Below are 25,357 nucleotides of genomic sequence, written 5' to 3'. Positions count from 1 at the left end.
AAAAACTAAAGCTTTTAGAGCAAATCTGACATCCGGTAAAATTGTTCAGTTGGTCAAGATCTATCAGCTCTGAAATTTTCAGACGAATCAAACAACCCATTGTTGGGTTGCTGCCACCGAATTGGTAGTTTTAACAAAATTTTGCAGTTTTTTGTTATTATTTTGAATATTATTATAGATATATATATAAACTGTAAGCAGCAATAATGTTCAGCAAAGTAAGATCTACAAAAAAGTTAATATGACCATAATTGTCAATTGACCCCTTAAGGAGTTATTGCCCTTTAAAGACAATTTTACACAATTTATTCATCAAGTTTGCTAACATTTAAAAATCTTCTCCTCTGAAACTACTGGGCCAATTACCTTCAAACTTTAACTAAATGTTCCTTAGGGTATCTTGTTTATAAATTGTATCGGAAGTTTGTATCCATCGACAAACATGGCCACCATGGCTAAAAATAGAACATAAGGGTCAAATGCAGTTTTTGGCTTATATCTCAAAAACTAAATCTTTTAGAGCAAATGTGACATGGGGGTAAAATTGTTCAGTTGGTCAAGATCTATCAGCTCTGAAATTTTCAGACGAATCGAACAACCCATTGTTGGGTTGCTGCCACCGATATGGTAGTTTTAACAAAATTTTGCAGTTTTTTGTTATTATTTTGAATATTATTATAGATATATATAAACTGTAAGCAGCAATTATGTTCAGCAAAGTAAGATCTACAAAAAAGTTAATGTGACCAAAATTGTCAATTGACCCCTTAAGGAGTTATTGCCCTTTAAAGACAATTTTACACAATTTGTTCATCAAGTTTGCTAACATTTAAAAATCTTCTCCTCTGAAATGCAGGTGAGCGATTCAGGCTCTTGAGAGCCTCTTGTTTTAACTGTTTCACATTTTCTCATGATGGTTCTGGCTTACCATATGGTATGGGTTTTGCTCATTGATTAAGGCTATACATTACTGTAAATTTAGAAATTATTTCGAGGTTTTTATTAATGCGAATAATGTGACAGGGTAAGTATCGCCAAAATAAGAACTCGCTTTCTGATAACTGAAACATAGACCTTTATAAAGATTTTTTCGAAATCACAAAAATCGCAATAAATAAACTCCCATTTTTGTCCATTCTTGAATAATCGCAATAATAAATGAACGCAATAATTTCTGAATTTACAGTAATCTGTAATTGTTCAAATCTTTCTTTTGGTCTATGGATAGTTGTCTTATTTGCAAAAGTGTTTGATCTTTATATATAAAAACCAGTTGTAGTATACCTCTGCTAATTTTTGCATGTAAAGTTTAAAAAAAGAGAGACGAAGGATACCAAAGGAACATTCAAACTCATAAGTTGAAAATAAACTGACAACGCCATGGCTAAAAAAGAAAAAGACAAATCAACAGTACACAAAACACAACATAGAAAACAAAGACTTGAGCAACACGAACCCCACGAAAAGCTGGGGGTGATCTCAGGTGCATCGATCCGGAAGGGTAAGCAGATTCTATTCCACATGTTAAGTAAGTTTGTGATCTTGACTTTGCAGAAAGACATTCCAGTCTTATTTGTGACACACCCTCTTGTTATGGATAACAATAATATATAAGTATCATTTATATCATTCACAGCATTCAAAACTTCTGGACACAACTTGCACAGACTTGACAGACAGAGTGATTCCTATATCTAAGAACTTTTTTTGCAGGGGGTTAAACTATTATACCTTCTTTCCTAAGATTATGAGATGCAAATTAGCCAACATGTCAGAAAATAAAAACAAAGAAATAAATAATTATATTTAATGTCATGTAAGACAACGTAAATTTTGCATTGTGTTTACAGTCTATATAAAGTTAATAGTGTTCATTAAAAGGTAGGTAAAACATTAAACATATCTTATATGCTATCATACAGTATTATACATCGCATTAACATTTTGGCTAGTAAAAACTAAAAAAAGAACTATAAAAAATGCATCACATGGCAGCAACCATTTGCATTTCAATGTAGTAGAATCCATTGGCCTTAGTATATATATATAACAGAAATATGTTTTTAAGGTGGTAGTTTTAAGGTTTTTCGATGGTCAGTGAACTGCAAAATGTGAGTCACAACCCTAATTTAGCATATATTTCTAAAAAAAATACACTATGAAGAACATGTGTCCTAAGTTTTAAGTCAATTTTTGGTCCACAATAATATTTGTATTTTTTTTTGCCTTCATCGAAAATATATATGTGAATCAAAGCTTCAAATCATGATGCATGACTTTTAGAATTGAAAAATCCAAAAATCTTGATGGTAGATTTGTTTATAAATGACCACCTCTGGGGTCACTTTGTAAAGCAATAAGATTTTCTCTAAACTAAAAATTTTGGCATAGAACAGATAAAGATCATAATACTTTTAAAACATTTTGGGGAAGGGGGTCCCGATGGATTCTAGATTCCAATTAGTAAAGAATGTACAATGCATAATAAAATTTGACTTTTGAAGATAGTTTAAGATAAGTGTTTATATAAAAGTTCAATGTTGTAAAAAAAAGAACAAATTTTCTTTCGAGTTGTTCAATGCTTTTCCAAAGTAAGACTTGAAACATTTCAGCTTTGAGTTATGAATTGAAGATGTCAAGAAACAAATGATAACCAAATGTTGTCAGATAATAACCTTGACTTGACCTTAGTGCAGACAACGACAATTGGGGGTCACATGACCTTAGTACAGATGACACTAATTGGAGGTCAATTGACCTTAGTACAGATAATATCAATTGGACATCACATGACCTTAGTACAGATGACATCAGTTGGAGGTCACATGACCTTAGGAATGATAACATCAAAAAGATGAAATAAAGATAAATTAAACTGAAAGTAACATAAAATAACTAATTCATAAAAATAATGCCATACTAGCTATGAGGAAAAAAATGACAACATGCATATTATTTGCCAAATAAAAACCCTGATTTGATCAGAAATGTAAAAATATATATGTATGAAAAACAATATTTATTAATATAATTTGCTGCCATTTTTAATTTCAACTAAAAATTATTTGTAAAATATCAGTTCAATTATGCTGCAAAATAAAAAAAATTGCTTAAATACCATATATTATTTAGGGGGTAAAATATCAATAAAATTTATTTGCAATGAACATTATCACAATCACAATACAACTGTAATTCTATGATTAAGAAAAAAAATCTGAAAATCTGGCAACACTTGAGTCTATGTGAAACTTATAAGTAAACTAATGACATATGAGTTAAGTATGCAGATTACTGTTAACAAACTTATTTTCGTGTATACTTTATTTCGCGTTAAGTACTGTCTAACCAACTTCAATCGATTTATTTTTATGATCTTCTCATTTTCTTGATATTTTTTTATAATGGTAGATCAAAGTTTCACGTATTCATGACAATTTGTGTTATTTTTTTACTCGAGAAAGTCGCGAAAATTATTCACTAGCGAAAATTAGCTGGTTTACAGTATGTCCTTGTCTTATGATAATTTATATGGCTCCATTGTAGTATGCTAAAAATATGACATATTATGACATAGATATTTAATTTAGCTAAAAAAATCAAAGGGCATCCACAGATGTCACTAAATTTATCCATCTCACAATTATCCTGCTGCAAGATTATCTGTGATAACCCTATCATGTACATGAACTGCATAGTTGAGAAGTATCAAATTTAGAAGGATTTAGGGCTTCGCTGTATGTTTTGTTTTAATCTTGAGTTAGGGACTCTTTCAAAATTCTCCTCAATATTTTACCACTTGGTGCTTTAGGAATAAGATCAATGAACTGGACTCCTCCTCGTAGCTTCTTATAAAAAGCAACATTATCTAAAAGAAAAGATACAGAATTTTTATAGAACTTAATAATAAAAACAAGAGGCTCTAAAGAACCTGTGTCGCTCACCTTGGTCTATGTGCATATTAAACAAAGGACACAGATGGATTCATGACAAAATTGTGTTTTGGTGATGGTGATGTGTTTGTAGATCTTACTTTACTGAACATTCTTGCTGCTTACAATTATCTCTATCTATAATGAACTTGGCCCAGTAGTTACAGTGGAAAATATTTTGTAAAAATTTACAAAAATTTACAAAATTAATGAAAATTGTAAAAAAAAATTGACTATAAAGGGCAATAACTCCTTAAGGGGTCAATTGACAATTTTGGTCATGTTGACTTATTTGTAGATCTTACTTTGCTGTACATTATTGCTGTTTACAGTTTATCTCTATCCATAATAATATTCAAGATAATAACCAAAAGCTGCAAAATTTTCTTAAAATTACCAATTCAGGGGCAGCAACCCAACAACATGTTATCTGATTGGTCTGAAAATTTCAGGGCAGATAGATCTTGACCTAATGAACAATTTTATTCCGTCAGATTTGCTCTAAATGCTTTGGTTTCAGAGATATGAGCCAAAAACTGCATTTTACCCTATGTACTATTTTTTAGCCATGTCGGCCATCTTGGTTCGCGGGCGGGGTCATCGGACACATTTTTTAAACTAGATACCCTAATGATGATTGTGGACAAGTTTGGTTTAATTTGTCTTAGTAGTTTCAGATGAGAAGATTTTTGTAAAAGATTACAAAAATTTACGAAAAATGGTTAAAAATTGACTATAAAGGGCAATAACTCCTTAAGGGGATCAACTGACCATTTTGGTCAAGTTGACTTATTTGTAGATCTTACTTTGCTGAACATTATTGCTGTTTACAGTTTATCTCTATCTATAATAATATTCAAGATAATAACCAAAAACGGCAAAATTACCAATTCAGGGGCAGCAACCCAACAACGGGTTGTCGGATTCATCTGAAAATTTCAGGGCAGATAGATCTTGACCTGATAAACAATTTTACCCCGTGTCAGATTTGCTCTAAATGCTTTGGTTTCAGAGGTATAAGCCAGAATCTACATTTTACCCCTATGTTCTATTTTTAGCCATGGCGGCCATCTTGGTTGGTTGGCCGGGTCACCGGACACATTTTTTAAACTAGATACCCCAATGATGATTGTGGCCAAGTTTGGTTAAATTTGGCCAAGTAGTTTCAGAGGAGAAGATTTTTGTAAAAGTTAACGACGACGGACGACGACGACTGACGACGGACGCCAAGTGATGAGAATTGCTCACTTGGCCCTTTGGACCAGGTGAGCTAAAAATGATCATGTGACTTTCATTGTCAGATATAACTAATTGCCTCCCTGTTTTAGTCTGTTGATTTCTCAGTAAGTTATGCTTGCATAATGAATAATAATTTTAAAGTGCCCAAAATATAAACATTGATGATAACTTGAACCTTAGTCAGTATTCTCTTAGTAGTTCATGTAAAGATGGTCAAACTGTCTTTTAAGTAAATTACAATTCGAACAATACAAAAAAGGGAACCCAAAGTTAAAACAAAGAATTATCTGATGATTTCAATATATATATGTATGTACCTGTCCCAAGTCAGGAGCCTGTAGTTCAGTGGTTGTCGTTTGTTTCTGTGTATCATATATGTTTTTCATTCATTTGAATTGTTTTACATTTGTCATTTCAGGGCCTTTTATAGCTGACTATGCGGTATGGGTTTTGCTCATTGTTGAAGGCCGTACGGTGACCTATAGTTGTTAATTTCTTGTCATTTGGTCTTTTGTGGAGAATTGTCTCAATGGCAATTATACCAAATCTTCTTATTTTTATATATGAAAGAAATTGATTTTTAAGGTTGTTATTTTACATGTTTTCGAAAAATAGCCTTTTTCGATGGGCTCCATTTATCAGATCCTGTATCTGCCACATTGTATGAAATTGTTACTAGAAAAAAACCCACCTTCTACATATTGAGATATCTCTCCAGCTGATGCATCAGAGTTTGGTTTTTTAACAATATAAGCTCTAGGTACCTCTCCAGCTTCATCATCAGGCATACCTATCACTGCTACATCTTGTACTGCTGGATGGGTCAGGAGTAAATCTTCTAACTCTGCTGGGGCAACCTAAAATAAAGAGTATAATATGAGAGTTGGATCTTGTTCTTCAAAGTTCTTAGCTAAGGATATATTATCTCAGCAGATTCTTTTTGACACTTTTTTCGACTAAGATACATTGACAAATATTGTATAAACCCTGTCTATTGTTGAATATGACAGTTGGTTTCCATTCGTTTGATGTGTTTGAGCTTTTCATTTTGCCATTTTATAACGGACTTTCAGTTTTGAATTTCCCTTGGAGTTCTGTATTTTTGTTATTTTACTTTTTGTTGAAGACTGTATATTGACCTCTAAATGTCTTTCTGATTTTATGTGGCATTTTTGTCCCATTGACATATACCCCACATCTCCTTCTGTCATAAGTCATTAAACATCACTATATGTATAATATGTCTATTCATTTCATTTCCAATTTTCGTTTTAGGTTGCACTTTGTGTATACAGCTGTTTCACAAACCACGCCTCTTTTTGGGAGATATTCAATATTCATAAATATTTTGGTTTTGTTTACCTACTGGTTTGCAGGCTTGTATGCAATATTTTGGCAAAACCAAGAAATCAAATATCCATAAAAATACAATTTTTCCTCAATTCACAAAAATTAGTACTCACGAAAATAAATGAATCCACAGTATATTGAAAGTATTTAGCCATAATATAAGTGTATTTACTTACTTGATAACCCTTGTATTTAATCAATTCTTTCAGTCTGTCTGTTATTACAAAACTTCCATTCTCCTTCACATAACCAATATCTCCTGCAAATAAAAAAACAGCACAATTTATAATGGATAAATTTCATAAAGCAAATGTCTTTTCTTTTTGCATTTTCTTGGGTTGCTGTCTAATTAATGTATGGGGGCAACAATTATATCAAGCATCATTAACATCCTTTTAGGTATTCAAAACTTTTGAGTCAGATACATCTGTATATTAGTGTATTAGGATGTACAGTTGACTTTGATCTTAGAGACAACCATTCCAAATTTTTCACAACACACCCTCTGTGGGTTGGCAATAATTATATCTTTATTATATTTATTGAAAAAAAATTTAGTTGATGAATCATAACAAATAGTTAGGTCTAAAGTATGAGGCACAGGTTAAGTCAAAATTATTTAGGAGATCCTGAAATATTTCATGACCTCCATTAATACATAAATACAAATACAATAATTTTGACTAAATCCGCACCTCAAACTTAAAAACCATGCTAACAGGATTGGAAATCACTTCGGACATTTGAACAAAAGATTTATAGAAGAACATACAATAATTAGTTACCTTTCATATAAAACTTGTAACATATACAACTTAACTTATCTTATCAACCTTTTTTTTCTTAAATGATTAGATATTAAGAAAGAAAGTTGGTCTTAAGTAAATAGAACTTTGGCTAAGAGATGTGATACAGTTGTTGCCATTTATGTTTTTCACTGTCAGATAAGTATTCAGAATAAAAATACTACTCTTGGTTTTAAACTGTACATTTTTTGTTTTAATCAAATGTGTGACGACCATAGCCGGGTTTCAGTTCTATATGTTCAGCAGGAGTTTGGATTTATTTCCTGGAGGTTTTTTCTTATCTTATACTTTTATATAAAAATACTGTCAAACTGTAAATAGTTTTGATCAAGAGATTTTATGAAGAGGACCTTGTAAATATCAGATGCTTTACATATAAACTTTCAGACTTATGGAACACATATATATGTGTAAGTGAGGACATAGCTCTGAACTATCTGAGCAGGATAACCATTCTTAATGATATTTTTACATGACATTAATTGCAGGAGCTACTAAAGAAAAAAACAAGACAGAAAGATTTAGAGAAAAATATTTGAGCAGCTTATCTGAATTTTTTCGTACAATTTGTTTGACAGAAATAAAAGTTGTCAAGTTCTGAACAGTAGACAGGTTAAGGCCAGAAGATTTAGAGATCAAAATAAGCAGTTAATCAGGATTTTTCAAATAAATTCTTGATGACAAATAAAAGCTGTAAGGTATTGGATAGCAGATCGATTTTGGCAAGGATAAAATTTCAAAACATTTTTAGCGCTATATTCATATCAGGATTCAACAGAATGGGTAACTTTTTCTGCAAGAAAGTTCATGTTTCAATGGTGAATAGTGAACCTGTACTTATCATTCCATGTCAACTATGTGAACAATTTTTACCAATCAAATGGAAATGTATTGACTGTAATATTGTTATGTGTGATAATTGTGCCTATGTACACTTTCGTTCTAAAGTTGGGACAGACGCAACACACCAGATTGTTAATATATAACAGATAAATTATCATTAAATAAAATGCTTCGCTGGGGCGCAGCTTGATACGACCGCAGAGGTCGAACCCTGAACAGTTGGGGCAAGTATGGACACAACATTCAAGCTTGATACAGCTCTGAATTTGGATTGTTATTAAATATTTGACACAGCATAGGTTTCTGACACAGAAAGAATGTGGTCTAAGAACTTGAATTTTTTTTATTTACCTATTATGGTCCAATGTCCAAAATCAAAATACATGGTTAGATTCAGCATATCAAAGAACCCCATATATTCAATTTTTGTTAAAATCAAACAAAGTTTAATTTTGGACCCCAACTTGGACAAACTTGAAAACTGGGCCCATAATCAAAAATCTAAACACATGTTTAGATTCAGCATATCAAAGAACCCCAAGAATTCAATTTTTGCTAAAATCAAACTAAGTTTAATTTTGGACCCTTTGGACCTTAATGTAGACCAATTTAAAAAACGGGACTTAAAATTAAAAATCTAAATACACGGTTAGATTTGGAATATCAAAGAACCCCAATAATTCAATTTTTGATGAAATCAAACAAAGTTTAATTTTGGACCCTTTTGACCTCAATATGAAGCAATTTGATAGCGGGGCCCACAAATAAAAAATCTAAATTCATGGTTAGATTCAGCATATCAAAGAACCCCATATATTCAATTTTTGTTGAAATCAAAAAAAGTTTAATTTTGGACCCCAACTTGGACCAACTTGAAAACTGGGCCCATAATCAAAAATCTAAACACATGTTTAGATTCAGCATATCAAAGAACCCCAAGAATTCAATTTTTGTTAAAATCAAACTAAGTTTAATTTTGGACCCTTTGGACCTCAATGAAGACCAATTTAAAAAACGGGACCCAAATTAAAAATACGGTTAGATTTGGCATATCAAAGAACCCCAATAATTCAATTTTCGCTGAAATCAAACAAAGTTTAATTTTGGACCCTTTTGACCTCAATATTAACCAATTTGATAGCGGGGCCTACAAATAAAAAATCTAAATACATGGTTAGATTCAGCATATCAAAGAACCTCATATATTCAATTTTTGTTGAAATCAAACAAAGTTTAATTTTGGACCCCAATTTGGACCAACTTGAAAACTGGGCCCATAATCAAAAATCTAAATACATGTTTAGATTCAGCATATCAAAGAACCCCATATATTCAATTTTTGTTGAAATCAAACAAAGTTTCATTTTGGACCCTTTGGACCTCAATGTAGACCAATTTAAAAAACAGGACCCAAAATTAAAAACCTAAATACACGGTTAGATTTGGAATATCAAAGAACCCCAATAATTCAATTTTAGATGAAATCAAACAAAGTTTAATTTTGGACCCTTTTGACCTCAATATGAACCAATTAGATAACGGGGTCCACAAATAAAAAATCTAAATACATGGTTAGATTCAGCATATCAAAGAACCCCATATATTCAATTTTTGTTGAAATCAAACAAAGTTTAATTTTGGACCCCAATTTGGACCAACTTGAAAACTGGGCCAAAAATCAAAAATCTAAATACATGTTTAGATTCAGCATATCAAAGAACCTCATATATTCAATTTTTGCTAAAATCAAACAAAGTTTAATTTTGGACCCTTTGGACATTAATGTAGACCAATTTGAAAACTGGACCCAAAATTAAAAATCTAAATACACTGTTAGATTCGGCATAACAAATAAATAAATGTGATAAAAGATTTTACAAATCTAATGCGCCATACTGTGCAATTAAAGATTACTTCTTGAAATTTTTCAATATTTGAAATTTGAAAAAAAAATAATATTTGAAGAATAATTCTTTTTAATTTCTGAAATCTGAAATGAGAAAAAATTGGCCCCCCACAATTTCTTTTTATCCCCCCCCCTTTTTCCCCAAAAAAAATTCTTTCCCTCAAGATATGGTCATAATCTCAATTCAAATTTCCAATGGAGTTGGCAACCATAATTACCCATTTAAATTTACCATAGTGCTAACTTAATCTATTTTATAATAGAATTAATAAAAATAGTGTCAAATCTTTCATATGGATTTTTTTGTAAAAAAAAAAGTTGAAAACATTTGCAGATATTTTTACTGGTCTTCCTTTATAAATATGCATTTCTTTAAACATAATTTAAAAGCAGTGTAAGGGAAGTAACCAAAACGTTGTATTTGGATTACCTCCCTTACACTGTTTTAGATTATCTTTATTGTTCATTAACCATTACTTTATACATAATTTAAAAGCAGTGTAAGGGAGATAATTTCAATGATGTATTTGATTTATCTCCCTTACACTGCTTTAAATTATGTTTTGTACTAAAGTATTTGTCCATTAACCAGGACAACCTTGTTTTTCCCCCTTTTTTGCCCCTAATTCCTAAACGGTTTGAGCCATAACCCCCCAAAGCAAATCCTAACCATCCCTTTGTGGTATGGAAACTTGTAGTATAATTTCAGAGAGATCCATACACCGTTCCACAGTTATTGTCTGGAAACTAGAAAATGCTCATTTTTGGCCCCTTTTTGGCCCCTAATTCCATAACTGTTGGTACCATAACCCCCAAAATCAATCCCAACCTTCCTTTTGTGGTATTTAACCTTATGGTCAAATTTCAAAAAGATCCATTCACTTAAACTAAAGTTAGAGTGCGAAAACCAATATGTATTCGGACGACGACGCCGGACGACGACGACGCCAGACGACGACGACGACGACGACGACGACGCCAACGTCATACCAATATACGACCACAAAATTTTTTTGCGGTCGTATAAAAATAGTGAATATCATGTTGTACTTGCAATCAGTACCAAAGCTTTGTGGGATGTTACATACAAAAATAATAATTAGTTACCAGTTGTAAAATATAAAGCTACATTCATTTCAATGTTAACTTATTTTCTTTCAAATGGACAGTTTATCTGCAGCTTTTTAATAATTTGTTGGGCACCAGGTATTAAAATCAAGTAGGTTTCAGACATGAGTCCTGGGACTCACCTTAGCAGTCTCAGGTTTCAACACGTAATATTTATTTCAACCATTTTTTTTCATAAAATCAAAATAGAATTGATCACTTGATCCACTTTGTTTGTTGTGCACTTCCTTAAGCAAGTAAATCATATTTTAAATTTTCCATTGATATATTAAGAAATTTGTAAGTAATGAAAGGTTCTAACTCACTCAGGTAAAGTTGACCTTAGATGAATTTTGCCATATTGTAAGGTTCCATTTGGTCATATAGATGTGCACATTTTCAGATCTTATACATACTTGGCTTTCAAATACTGGGTTTGAGCATACATGATGGAGGTGTATCCAGAAAAATGCTTCGGACATATAATATAAATAGTGTTATTTACATCAAGGAGACAAAAAATTGAAAAAATCTAGAAGTCAATTACATACTTTATTTCAAGCCTACATGTATACCCTGTATGAAATCAGTCATTTTATTTTATAAGAATTAAGGATGTTTGCTCCTCTTGTTTTTGAATTTTTGTCAGATATTCGGAATGCTCTGGTTTTATCCATGTAGTGCTAATAAATATTTTACCTGCTAACCCCTACTTTTATTACATATAATTTAAAAAGCCATATTTGAAATTCTTATAAAATCCTTTTTATTTTTTCATAGTTTTAGAAAGAAAAAAGGTGCCAATGTTAAATGTATGAAAAATCTAAAGAGAATCATAACCCACCAATTTTTCAATGGCTTATATTTCGAAAACAAATTCATGGACCCTTCATTTTTTCTGCTTTTTAAGTTCCGTTATTTATATACTATCAATTTATAACAGTCTTTTAAAAAGCTTGTTATTTTGAAACAGAGTAACAAACATCCTTAAAGGAGTATAGATGATGACTGCCAATAATGAAACATTTAATGGTATAACCTGTATGAAGCCATCCATCTCTTATAATTTCTTCTGTAGCTGTTAGATTATGCAGGTAGCCTTTCATAACTTGTGGCCCTTTAACACACATTTCACCGACTTCTCCTACTTTATCTAACTGGGTGCCTGTATCTGGACAGACAATCTGTAAAACAAACATTCCTTCATTGATAAATTAGGTGACATGGCCATTTAATGATAAATTACTGACACAGTTATAGGATATGTTTACAAAATGATAAACTATGTCACGAATCATAACAAATCGAATTAGTTGCTAAACATATAGACAGTTAAACTTATTTTTGATATACTGTAGTAATATAAGTCAGTACAAATTTTTTTAAAAAGGCTAGATTTTAAGTTGTTAACTTCTATGTCATTTTGTCTCTGGTGGAGAGTTGTCTCCTTGGCAATCATACCACATCTGCTTATTTTTATAGAACAAAAAAATTTTGTTCTTATCATTCTTTTAAGACTAAATATGCTGGTAAAAGGAATAAGAAGTGATGCAATATTTTTATTTCCTAACAAAAATTTTCTTTCTTATTTTTTGCATTGAAAAATTGAAATGAAATGCAGTTATTAGTTGCTCAATAAAGCAATCTCGAATAAAACTATTACCCATATGAACATACACAATTTAACAGGCCAAAATATCTGCACACAATAATTTTTACTTTAAATGAGAAGAACAAATAGATTTATTAGCCAAAGAGTATTGATAAACCTTTGAAAAAAAAAAATTTTGTGATAGGATAGGAAAATTATAGCATCATAGCACCCTGATGCTGAAATGCCCCTGGGAGAAAACTGCTGAAGTATCAGAAATTTGTTGATAAAAACCAATAGAACAATAATTGTATATAGCCTTTAAAAAAATCTGGTGTGGTCCATGTTTAGAAAAGACTAAACATACTTTACAAAGTGTATTTGGGACTACTTTTCCCACAGATCCTTTGGTATTTGGCACTGTATCAACATGGATAACTGGACTGGTCTCTGTCATTCCATAGCCTACGAAATAAGAAAAATCAATATACTACATTTGTACATGAGATTATGGATGGGGTGGGGGTTATCATTTCTGTATTATTTGTTTTGCCCATTACTGTAAATTCATAAATCATTGCGTACATTTATTAGTGCAATTTTTCAAGAATAGACAAAAATGCGAGATTTATTATTGCGATTTCAGGAAAATCTTCACATAGCTATATATATCAGATATCAGAACGCGAGTTCTTATTATTGCGATACTCACCCATTCGCATTATTCGCATTAATAAAAACCTCACAATAATATCTGAATTTACAGTATTCTCTATTCTTTATACTGTAAATTCAGGAATTATTGCAAGGTTTTTATTATTGTGAATAATGCGACTGGGTAATAATCCCATTACTAATAAGAACTCACATTCTGATATCTACCTCTGCTGGTGGACTGTTAGTCCCCGAGGGTATCACCAGCCCAGTAGCCAGTACTTCAGTGCTCTCCCTCAGGAAAAGCTCTGATTCCTTGCAAGGCTTTGGCAATACTTTTTGTCCTTTTTGGTTTATAAGCTCTTCATTTTTTTTTTTTTAAAGTTTTGGATTTTCAAATATTTTGACCTTAAACATCACTGAAGAGACATTTATTGTCGAAATGCCCATCTGGTGCAGACAAATTGGTACCTGTAATGTTATACTGATACATATAAGGGTATGCAGATTTTCCTTAAATCACAATAATAAACCTCACATTTTGTCCTTTCTTCAAAATCCCTATAATAAATGCACGCAATAATTTCTGATTTATAGTATTTTAGTACCCCATTATTCTCTTTTCTTTATATTTTAACCCCATTATTCTCTATTTGTAATTTTTTTGTCCATTTTTCTCTATATTTTAAACCCAATCCACACCTGCCTTGATATAATTTGAAACAATGTGTATGGACAAAAAAGGCATTTAAAGAAATCTTGAAATCCTGCAACAAATAATCAAAGAATATCTGCAAATTGATTACTTTCTGACCACCAAAATCATGAAAACATCATATTAAAGGTCCATATATCATTGTTTGCATCTTTATTAGAGTACATGTAATAACTTACCCTGACATACTGGTGCTTTGAGCCGCTCCATAATCTCTTCTGTCAGGGAATCTCCCAGAGGTGCTGCTCCACTAATTAACTTGGTAATACTGGACAAATCAAACTTGCTCACAACAGGATGCTTGGCTAAAAACAGTATAATGGGTGGTACCAAATGTGCTTGTGTTACCTGTAGAGATATATAAATAATTTGCTGCATGAATATTAAAAGAGGGAGGGTTGAGAGATAAAAAAAAATAAATAGTTTAATATGACTGAGGTAAAAGTTTATACTTGATATCTTTATTTGAAAAAATATAATTTTAATTTGTGTCCAAGAGTTTGATTCTCTTAAAAAAGGGAGACAAATCATGCAGAATTGCACCCATTCAACTTAATTATAAAAATAGTAAAATAGGACAAGGTCATATTTAATCTGTCTGCAATTGATAAAATAAAGGCAAATATCAAATTAGTCATTTAAACCTTTAAGTTCTAACTTGAGACAAATAACTGCTTAAAAAACTAACCTTGTAACCTTGTAAAGCTTTAAGAAACATTTCCGGGTCAAATCTTGGTTGTGTAACAAGTTTCCCACCATCCTGAAGAACTCCCATCATTACTGGCGACAAACCATAGATATGGAAGAATGGTAGAACTCCCAAACATGTATCTTCTTCATTTACACTAATTAATGGTCTGGAAAAAAATCATTCTGATTATATATTTCAGGCCACTCCTACTTAATCTGTAGCTCTAGTAACCTGAATAATCTAGTTGTTATATTCCACTAACTATGATCACTCAATTAGTGGAGTACCTCCTAAGTGGTCTCGTAGATGTCTGTTAGCCTTGAGTGTAGGAGGTTGTGGGTTTGAACTCCATCCGGGTCAAACCAAAGACCTAAAAAATTGATATTTGCTGCTTCTCCGTTAAGCACTTAGCATTACAGAGTAAGAGTAAAGACTGGTTGGCTTAGAGTCTGTGCAGACTGTTACCTTGTCAACTTGCCCCTTAAAAATCTGGCTCAAAAGCAGGTTAATATTCATAATACATTAACATTTTCTCGTTCTGAATATGCATATTAATTTGCCACTGGACGTTAAGCAGCCATCCATCATCATCATCATCAATTAGTGGAGACAGAGGCAGATTTAGAGGGGCCCAGGGTGCCTGGGCCCCCCTTTTGTGGGAAAAATTTGGTTGATTTGTTAGGGAATCACTGAGGCATGACTAAGCAGGCCCCCTCTTATGGCAGTCAGTGGGCCCCCTTATGAAAATTTCTGGATCCGCCACTGGGAGAGATGGACAAATAGACAGACCAGGGGATTTCTATATACCACCCAAAACATCCTCGTTTTGATAAGGGGTATAATAAATGATTCCACAGTATCTGACTATTAAAATAAGAATTCTTCAGTTTTATCAACATGATCTATACTGATTTGTTGAATTGTTGAATTTTTAAAATAATTATTAAAACATTCAGATGTTAATCAAAGTATAATATATCCGTGACCATCAATTTAACTCAAACCTAAAAAAACAATACTTTTCATTATAAAAATTTTGTTCTTTCAATGAGAATTAAAAAATTGGAACTACGTTTGTAATTAAATTCAAAATTATCATATTAAAATTTCATTTGAACTGTTAATTATTCAGCAGTGACAGAATTTGTCCTTATTTGACCCCAAAGACCTTGAAGATTGTTTCCTGATATGACAAGAATGGAGGCTGGTCTATTTCATAATTCTATTTATTTTAATGAGATGTAAATAAGATAAAATCTCAACCTTTGAGTCAATAACTTACATATGCACTGGTTTATCTAAATATCAGAGCAAGTTCATTTGAAAAAGAAATTATGTATAGGGGTTGATATGACATTGTAAATTCAAAGACGAAAATTTAAATGCTACTATTATTTATTTTATTTTTTAAAAGTTTTTGAGAATATGTAAACATCAACTAAGATTTTAAAATGATGTTGTCGTTCATATTACGACATAACAGGTTGCCAGGTTTAAGCAAATATATGCTAATTTCTTTTTTCATTTTGGACCAATCAAAATGTTGCACCTAAGTGTTATCTTACATAACTTTCTACCAGCAAGTAGATAATTACAAAATAAATTTCCTGTGCAAAATAACCTTTTTGTAATTCTTTATAGCTGCATGTGTGTTGAACAGGCAAGATTATGACCATTTTAGAAACCATGATAAGGAAATACTTTAAACAAAAATAATAAAAAAGTCTTATTCTTGGGGTATTATATTTTGTTAATTTCATGGGCATAATTTGTCAAAAACCACAAAATCCAGTAACCAAGAAAATAAAAATGTTCCTCAGTCTACAAAAATTGGTCCCGTGAAAATAAATGAATCTATATTAGAAACAATTAAAATTAAAATAAATTACTTTTAAAAGTGTTTAACACCCACCTGAACTGTAACAGATTGGAAACTATATTACTGTGTGTCAACATAACACCTTTAGGTAGACCAGTAGTACCACTGGAGTAAGGCAGAACCACAACGTCCTCCATTGGATCAATATTGATGTTCTCTGGGAAGGCTTTACCATCATCCTCTAACAAGGTCGAGAATGGTCTGTGACCGTCTGCTGATCCAAACACTACTATGTTCTATAAAATAAATAGCTAAAAGAATGAATATACCAAAAATAAATTAAGGAATTAGGGGTAGATTATAGGTCTTTGTTTTTCCCTATTACCCTTTTTTAGACTTTGGGTGATATAGCAAATGATATATGGTATGGACAATTGTTTATTGCTAAAACTTTATGCTGCTTTATTTTCTAGTTCTATTGTGTTTTAGATTTGCTGTTTCATATCTATATTTTCTTAGAAAAATCTTTAACAGTCCTATCTAAAGGATAATGTTACCTTATTAAGACTGTTGAGAACTTTGTCAGTTTCTAGTCCATATTTAACAGTAATTTTTTGTTGCCAGCAAACATTTTTAAACCCACCACATTCTGTATGTGCCTTTCCCAAGTCAGGGGACTGTAATTCAGTGGTTGGTGTTTGTTACTGTATATCATATTTGTTTTGTACATATATCAGGCTGATAGTTTCCTCATTTGAATTGTTTTACATTTGTCATTTCAGGGCCTTTTATAACTTACTATGCGGTATGGTGTTTTGCTCATTGATGAAAGCTGTACCGGTGACTTATAGTCGTTGACTTCAATGTCATTTGGTCTCTGATGGAGAGTTGTCACATTGGCAATCATACCAAATCTTCTTACTTTTATATAACTAAGGGATAACCTTACCTTAATAATACTGTTGAGAACTTTGTCAGTTTCTAATGCATCTTTAACAGTCCCAACTAATGGAGGAATTGTAAATAAACTGCTAGCTCCTGAATGTTCTAAATGTCTAGCTAATTCTCCTGTAACATAAAAAACACATTGTTATACTAAAGTTCATTTTAAATGAAAAACCTATCAAAAACAAAACCAATGAATCTTATGGATATGCCCTATATTTCCCTTAATTGATACCTTGCATTTGTTTAATTTCTTTGGTATTAGATTTTTCATTGTTTGAGATAAGCTGCTTTGGTGGGGATCTCATTGGGAAAAGGGGGGGGGGGGGGGTGGTTGATCCTGGATTCCGCTTATTTTTTTGTCAGATTCCTGTATCCCTCTTATCATTGTAATAATAGCACTTGTAATTTCACTTATCCCGGCCAACTTCCTTTCCAGTTTTCACGCAGAATAATTTGACTTTCAGGAGTCACGCTTACAAAAAAATCTGCCAATCCCGAGTCACGCTTAGACCCCAATGAGACCCACCTTTGAGGATACTTCATTTGAGGGTTTTATTATGAGATTTTATACCAGGTACAGATATTGGGTATGTTTTTTTGTTTAAATCAAAGCTTCATTGTTTACCTATAAGTGTTATGACTTTAAATAATGCAAATAAATATTTATTAAATAATTCTCTAAATCTAATTTAAACAAAAAACAGACTAGACAGACTGATCACTTATCAATCAGCTTATAATATTTTACCTAAAATTCCTTTGCAAGAGGGTAATTACTATGAAAACAAACCTGACGTGTAGGCTGGATTCATTGTTGTGACAATAATGCCTGCAGCTGCTGCACCTAACATTACCATGGTAAATTCAGGGCTGTTTGTAGAATATATGGCTAAAACATCTCCCTTCTTGTATCCCATTCTGGTTAAAGCACTTGCTACTTTTATAGCGTTCTCTTTCAGTTCTGAATAGGTATAGGATTTCTGAGTGGTAGATTCTACCTGTTAAAATGTGATGTTGATGTAATATTGAGACAGAAAATATTCGTTACAACCTGAACAGAATTACTGCAAACTAACTTATTTTTGCATATACTTTTATTCGTGATAAGACCTCTTATAAAAAGTTTATGCTGACTTCACAAATTATTTTTTTTTCGCAATTTTCAAATTTGTTGATGTATTTTTATAAGGGAAGATCCTAGTTTTGCCTTGGGATTCAACCAAGTATAAATTGGAAGAAGGCTTAGGAAGGCATGTCAAAACCCCATACCCCCTTCCCCTTAAATGAAAAAAAATGTTTTGAAAAATATAAAGTTTACTTCCATTCTGTTCTTAAAACAAATTTATCTTTATTTTAAAAAAAAAGCATGTTTTTCCCTTAAATACGTATTTTACAGCATTTTTTCCTTCCCAACACTCTGAAATATGTTTATGAACATTTTTTCTATTATCATTCCCTCTTAACAATATTCAAGGATCTGCTCCTAACAGTTTAATGTCACTAATGTCAAAATAATTTCACTCAAACATAACAGCATTTGTCATTTACAGCAACTTTTTTCCCAGCATGCAAAACAGCCTGATCAAAAATGGGCAAAATTACAATATGAAAGTTGTCAGCAGAATGTGGTAAAACTATTTCTTTTTCAAAAACTTCATCAGCCAAAAAATACGCAAATGAATAAAATAAAAAAAAATTAAGCTCAATATATCTGAAGAATTTCGTAAAATTTCATAAAATCTTTATTAGAAACCTCATCTCCCAAAACCTATCCTATACAAATGAATCAAAGGGACTTAACTCAAATGTGTGTGCAAGTTGCTTTCATATTTACTCACCATGGCAACATTTTTACTGAATTTGTCAAATCTTGGAAACAAGAAGTCTGTAAGAGAACAGTTGGGGATATCTATATCTGGTATAATACTTCTGTGGACTTTTCTTTGGTCTGATGTACTGAAGCTCTTCACACTTGTCTCCACACCAGTCCTGTTATCTTTATTCCTTTTTGCCAAATTAAGCAGTGATCGACTTGACCGAAAAACTCTGTGTATACAGCTGTTAGAAGCCATGGCTATTTCTAGGAAAATAAATAGAAAAATTGGTTGAAAGACACATTAATTTAATCAGGAGGAGTTATAGAATCAAGGTTTTATCTTTTGTAGATATGGCAAAGTCCTTGTATTGCTATCAGGGAAACTCCAAAATAATTTGTAACAGAAAATGCTTGTAAGTTGAAAATATAAGAAATATATTTAAATCTTCAAAAGTTTTAGATTTTCAAAAATAAAATGGTATGCCTTCTAGGATTCTCTATTTTACTCTTCATTTTGATAGAAAATCTTGATTTTCTTTAAGGTTTATCTTGAGCAATTTTAAGAAAGAATCTGATAATTAAAGATGTTCAAAAATACTAATGGGAAATTCACCCATGATTGAAATAGAAATTTATGGAAATTTGTATTATAAGCTTATTCACAGCTACATTTCTTTAGGAAAAGTTCAAAAGATTTTTTTTAGAGTTTTTTCCTTGGACAGATAAAATTTTTGCAGAGGTAGGGATATTGGAATGCTTTTCTTTTATCTGAAATACTTGCATCTCAAAAACAAGCACATAAACTTAATTATTTTCCCCCAAATGATGTATTGTAAATGAAATTATGTACGGAAAAAATCTTTTTAAATGAAAACTCTATGATTTTATTGTGACAGATCAAGGAAACAATAAAACAATCAAAGATTTGAGGTTAGAGGGCCGGGAACTATTCTAGCTATTTCAAATGTCAAATATTTTTCATGTTTACCGTTTATTTAATAGCAGTCTTCTGACATTTTTTAAGTCTTAAGAGTTTTCCCCTTGAGATATGAATTTAAAAAACTGTCTGAATTATATGTTAAATCAATTTAATGTTATCTGAATGTTTGTTTTATGTTTTATGTGTCCTTTAAATGTCACAGTTTAAATAACAATAAAGGCTTGATTGAATACCATACAAATTATAAAAGTGCAATAATGTACCTACAATTATATATTATTATGTAAGGATATAAATCTAAAATCTTTTATTGAACTCTCCTTACAATTTAGCTATATATCCACTCATATTTTTATGCTCTATTTATTTTCTGTCTTCAATCATTAAAATATATTTAAATCACAATTTCAATTTTACTAGGTTTTGGCCTGAAAAGCAAAAAAAAACATATACTGAGTAAAAAAAGTTAAGCAACAAATATCTTTAATTTTATATTTCAAAACTTAACTATACCTCTAAACATAACAACAAATAAGTTATTGTATGAAAGCAAATAAACAATAAGGTGCTATTTTTAGTTGACAAACATTCATTCATTAAATTTTTGTGTAACTTTGGAATTTTTTTATCTAAAGTTTTTCTAATTAAAATATATGTTGCTTAAAGTATACTCAGTATACATAAATAAATAAGAGACAACAATCAATCAAAACTGTCAGTTAAATGTAGAGAGAATAAATATATGTCAAAAGAACATAAAATCTGTTAGACTTCAGTAGGATTGTTCCACATATTTTATGTTATACTAGTTTGCTCTACCATTTACTAAAAATATCACAAGACTGCATTAACTTAAAAAACCTTATCAACACACACTTTCACACATCTGTAAATAATAAAACATAAGATTACAAATTACATGCCTAACTTATATTTAGATAAACTGCACACCAAGTCTTTCATGCAGTCAATCAATTTTTGTATTCAAATAAAAAAACTCTGTAAAATTTTATAATTGTGCATTTATTTACTTACCCAAGCAGGATCTATTCCTCAACTTAAAATTACCACAGCAATAAAATAATGTTAGTACATTCACCTGCCTGCAGGGCTCTGACCGGCCGGATTGATTATATCAACAAATTGGACTTTGACCTATTGATTTCTTCCCTTCACTGAAGATTTGGTGGGAAATTTAAAATATAAAAGATTTTAGATTATTAGAGAATATATTTTGGTATATCACTAAATAAGTAAAATATCCATCTTTTCTAATTATTTTAATTTTAAGTAGATTCTGAAGTTGTAGGTTGTTGACAATAATGCTTGCTATGCCAAAGCTCATAAAGTTGGACATTTTGAAGTTCTATGACAAGTTAGACATCAGATACAGTATTGCTGTCAGTAAATATTCAATAGGCCACTTCATGGTTATTGCAGCCATATTGAATAGGGATTGGATGGAGGGGAAATAGTTAGAAAGTATGGGGAAACCTATGCATGTTTCCAAGCAAATGTTCTGTTTCAATGTTTTCCAAGGCATTTTCACCTCTATTATTAAATATGAAGAGTCAAAAATTAATTTTATGGTTCAATAAATTCAAAATAAATAAAAGCCATTCATTATAAATAAATTTCTATTAAAAATAAGGCTCAAAGAGCTTTTTATATTATTTATATTAACAATAACAATGTACACACATGTTGGCGTATGAATACACGTCAGAGTGGGCGTGTCGCCATAAAAATTGACAATATTGAAAATAAAGGTAATACTTTTAACCAATCAGAAGACAGTAAATACACCAAATTTATTTATTAGACAATAATACCAGAACATTCAGTATAATAAATTAACAATATTTTCTCGAGGTAACAATCTGCTCTATCACCCTCTCAGTTATGTGTTATTTATATAGTGTCTGAAGTCCTGCTTCAAATATGTTTTGTTGGTTTGACTCCATTATAAGACACAGTTTCATATTGTTTTTATTTCATGTAGTAATTTAAGTTATTATAGGTAGTAGCAGATTATTCCACCATCATGAAATTGCATGTCTGCCAATGATTAATCCATTAATAATGAAATCAAATTTTGAACCAGAAATGCAATTCATTTATGGGACTTTTCAATGAAGAAATTTAAACCATTTCATCTTTAGACAACAACTTCTGTTTTTGTGAATTTTTATTATATAACTGTTTTATTAGACCTAATATTTATAAAGAGAGATAACTCAGGTAATTAGATTTATAATGAAATGTGCCATAAATTCTACATACTTGGTCTAAATATATAGGATAATTAGCAAGAAAACTAGTAAAGTGTAAGATTTTAATGTACCAACAGTTTTCAAAACTTTTTTTTTACGTTATTATTGCTGAACTTATATTTTGTTGAATGTTTTTACTATTTTCATTGTATGACGGTGCAATGGCAATGCTCATGTTAATTGCAACTTTTTCTCATTTTTTGTAAGAGGACTATTGTTGACCTACATAATGTTGTTTTGCGTTCTGATTCATTTCACACAATGAAAGCAACCCAAAATTTAACTATATCATACTACTTACTGACTTATCACATAAATTTCACATTACCAATGATCCATGTAAACTAAGTCAAGGTCAGATGAACCACGGCCAGACAAACACGTAAAATTAGCAATAATTTCATTCACCAAATATATTTGACGATTTCTTATAGTATCAAAGCAATAGACCAAATCATGAAAACGTATCATAAACCAATCAACCCAGAAAAAAAGGTCAAGGTCAGATTAACCCTCTCAGACAGACATATACACCCTATTATCATTCCAAACAAAAAATGTAGCTCACCTATTGCTATAGTATCCAAGATATTGACTTGATCATGGAAACCAAACCATGAACACCAAGTCATTAAAAGAGGTCAAGGTCAGGTAAACCCTGTCTGATTGACATGCAGACCTTACAAGGATCCGATAAACCAAATCTAATTATCCTATTACTCTTAACAAGTTAGAAATTAAAATGATAAAAAAAAAGGTTCTTTTAGCAGTTACCGGTATTCAAACATAAAAATGAGGTTATGGACAATCGACATATGACAGATGGAAACTTCAGAACAAAAGCCATCTGTGAACAAGGTATGAAGTATCCAGGTCTGCTACCTGTTACCATATAAAGCTTTGTACAAATAGTTTATGCTGTCATGGCCACCCCTAGATTGTAATTCATATGTCTCACATTCTGCAATTATCATCCCAGGCAAGACAACAATAAAATGCTTCGCTGGGCGCAGCTTGATACGACCGCAGAGGTCGAACCCTGAACAGTTGGGGCAAGTATGGACACAACATTCAAGCTTGATACAGCTCTGAATTTGGATTGTGATTAAATATTTGACACAGCATAGGTTTCTGACACAGAAAGAATGTGGTCTAAGAACTTCAATTTTTTTAATTTACCTATTATGGTCCAATGTCCAAAATCAAAATACATGGTTAGATTCAGCATATCAAAGAACCCCATATATTCAATTTTTGTTGAAATCAAACAAAGTTTAATTTTGGACCCCATATTGGACAAACTTGAAAACTGGTCCCATAATCAAAAATCTAAACACATGTTTAGATTCAGCATATCAAAGTACCCCAAGAATTCAATTTTTGTTAAAATCAAACTAAGTTTAATTTTGGACCCTTTGGACCTTAATGTAGACCAATTTAAAAAACGGGACCCAAAATTAAAAATCTAAAAACACGGTTAGATTTGATATATCAAAGAACCCCAATAATTCAATTTTTGATGAAATCAAACAAAGTTTAATTTTGGACCCTTTTGACCTCAATATGAACCAATTTGATAGCAGGCCCACAAAATAAAAAATCTAAATACATGGTAAGATTCAGCATATCAAAGAACCCCATATATTCAATTTTTGTTGAAATCAAACAAAGTTTAATTTTGGACCCCAATTTGGACCAACTTGAAAACTGGACCAAAAATCTAAAATCTAAATACATGTTTAGATTCAGCATATCAAAGAACCCCATATATTCAATTTTTGTTGAAATCAAACAAAGTTTAATTTTGGACCCCAACTTGGACCAACTTGAAAACTGGGCCCATAATCAAAAATCTAAACACATGTTTAGATTCAGCATATCAAAGAACCCCAAGAATTCAATTTTTGTTAAAATCAAACTAAGTTTAATTTTGGACCCTTTGGACCTTAATGTAGACCAATTTAAAAACGGGACCCAAAATTAAAAATCTAAATACACGGTTAGATTTGGCATATCAAAGAACCCCAATAATTCAATTTTTGATGAAATCAAACAAAGTTTAATTTTGGACCCTTTTGACCTCAATATGAACCAATTTGATAGCGGGTCCATAAATAAAAAATCTAAATACACGGTTAGATTTGGCATATCAGAAAACCCTAATAATTCATTTTTTTATGAAATCAAACAAAGTTTAATTTTGGACCCTTTTGACTTCAATATGAACCAATTTAATAGCGGGGCCCACAAATAAAAAATCTAAATACATGGTTAGATTCAGCATATCAAAGAACCCCATATATTCAATTTTTGTTGAAATCAAACAAAGTTTAATTTTGGACCCCAACTTGGACAAACTTGAAAACTGGGCCCATAATCAAAAATCTAAATACATGTTTAGATTCAGCATATCAAAGTACCCTAAAAATTCAATTTTTGTTAAAATCAAACTAAGTTTAATTTTGGACCCTTTTGACCTTAATGTAGACCAATTTGAAAACGGAACCAAAAATTAAGAATCTAAATACACGGTTAGATTCAGCATATCAAAGAACCCCAATAATTCAATTTTTGATGAAATCAAACAAAGTTAAATTTTGGACCCTTTGGACCTCAATGTGGACCAATTTAAAAACGGGGCCCAAAATCCAAAAACTTAATACACGGTTAGATTCAGCATATCAAAGAACCCCAAGAATTCAAGAATAAAACCCCATTGAAATTGAT

At 31.3% G+C, this 25,357-nt stretch overlaps 1 protein-coding gene and 1 long non-coding RNA gene across 2 annotated transcripts; one reads left to right on the top strand and one right to left on the bottom strand.

Moving 5' to 3' along the window:
• Positions 1–1,793: 1,793 nt before the first annotated feature.
• Positions 1,794–21,627, bottom strand: LOC127699124 (uncharacterized). Its single transcript, XM_052202866.1, has 12 exons — positions 21,393–21,627; positions 19,440–19,681; positions 18,392–18,599; positions 17,603–17,721; positions 16,747–16,949; positions 14,832–15,000; positions 14,323–14,491; positions 13,142–13,239; positions 12,223–12,367; positions 6,698–6,780; positions 5,863–6,028; positions 1,794–3,868 (listed from the first exon to the last, which is right to left on the bottom strand). Exons 2-12 carry the CDS (start codon positions 19,671–19,673, stop codon positions 3,750–3,752), a joined length of 1,713 nt encoding a protein of 570 aa, XP_052058826.1. The 5' UTR covers positions 19,674–19,681; positions 21,393–21,627; the 3' UTR covers positions 1,794–3,749.
• Positions 8,886–24,859, top strand: LOC127699170 (uncharacterized). The gene is made up of 2 exons (XR_007981119.1): positions 8,886–9,012; positions 24,428–24,859. It is a non-coding gene; the product is annotated as an uncharacterized LOC127699170 (long non-coding RNA).
• The last annotated feature ends 498 nt before the right edge of the window (positions 24,860–25,357 follow it).

Source organism: Mytilus californianus, unplaced genomic scaffold, assembly GCF_021869535.1.
Source record: "Mytilus californianus isolate M0D057914Y unplaced genomic scaffold, xbMytCali1.0.p SCAF_4, whole genome shotgun sequence".
Classification (NCBI taxonomy): Eukaryota; Metazoa; Mollusca; class Bivalvia; order Mytilida; family Mytilidae; genus Mytilus; species Mytilus californianus.
The sequence above is the reverse complement of the archived record's forward strand: the minus strand, read 5'-3'. Positions and strand labels throughout refer to the sequence as shown.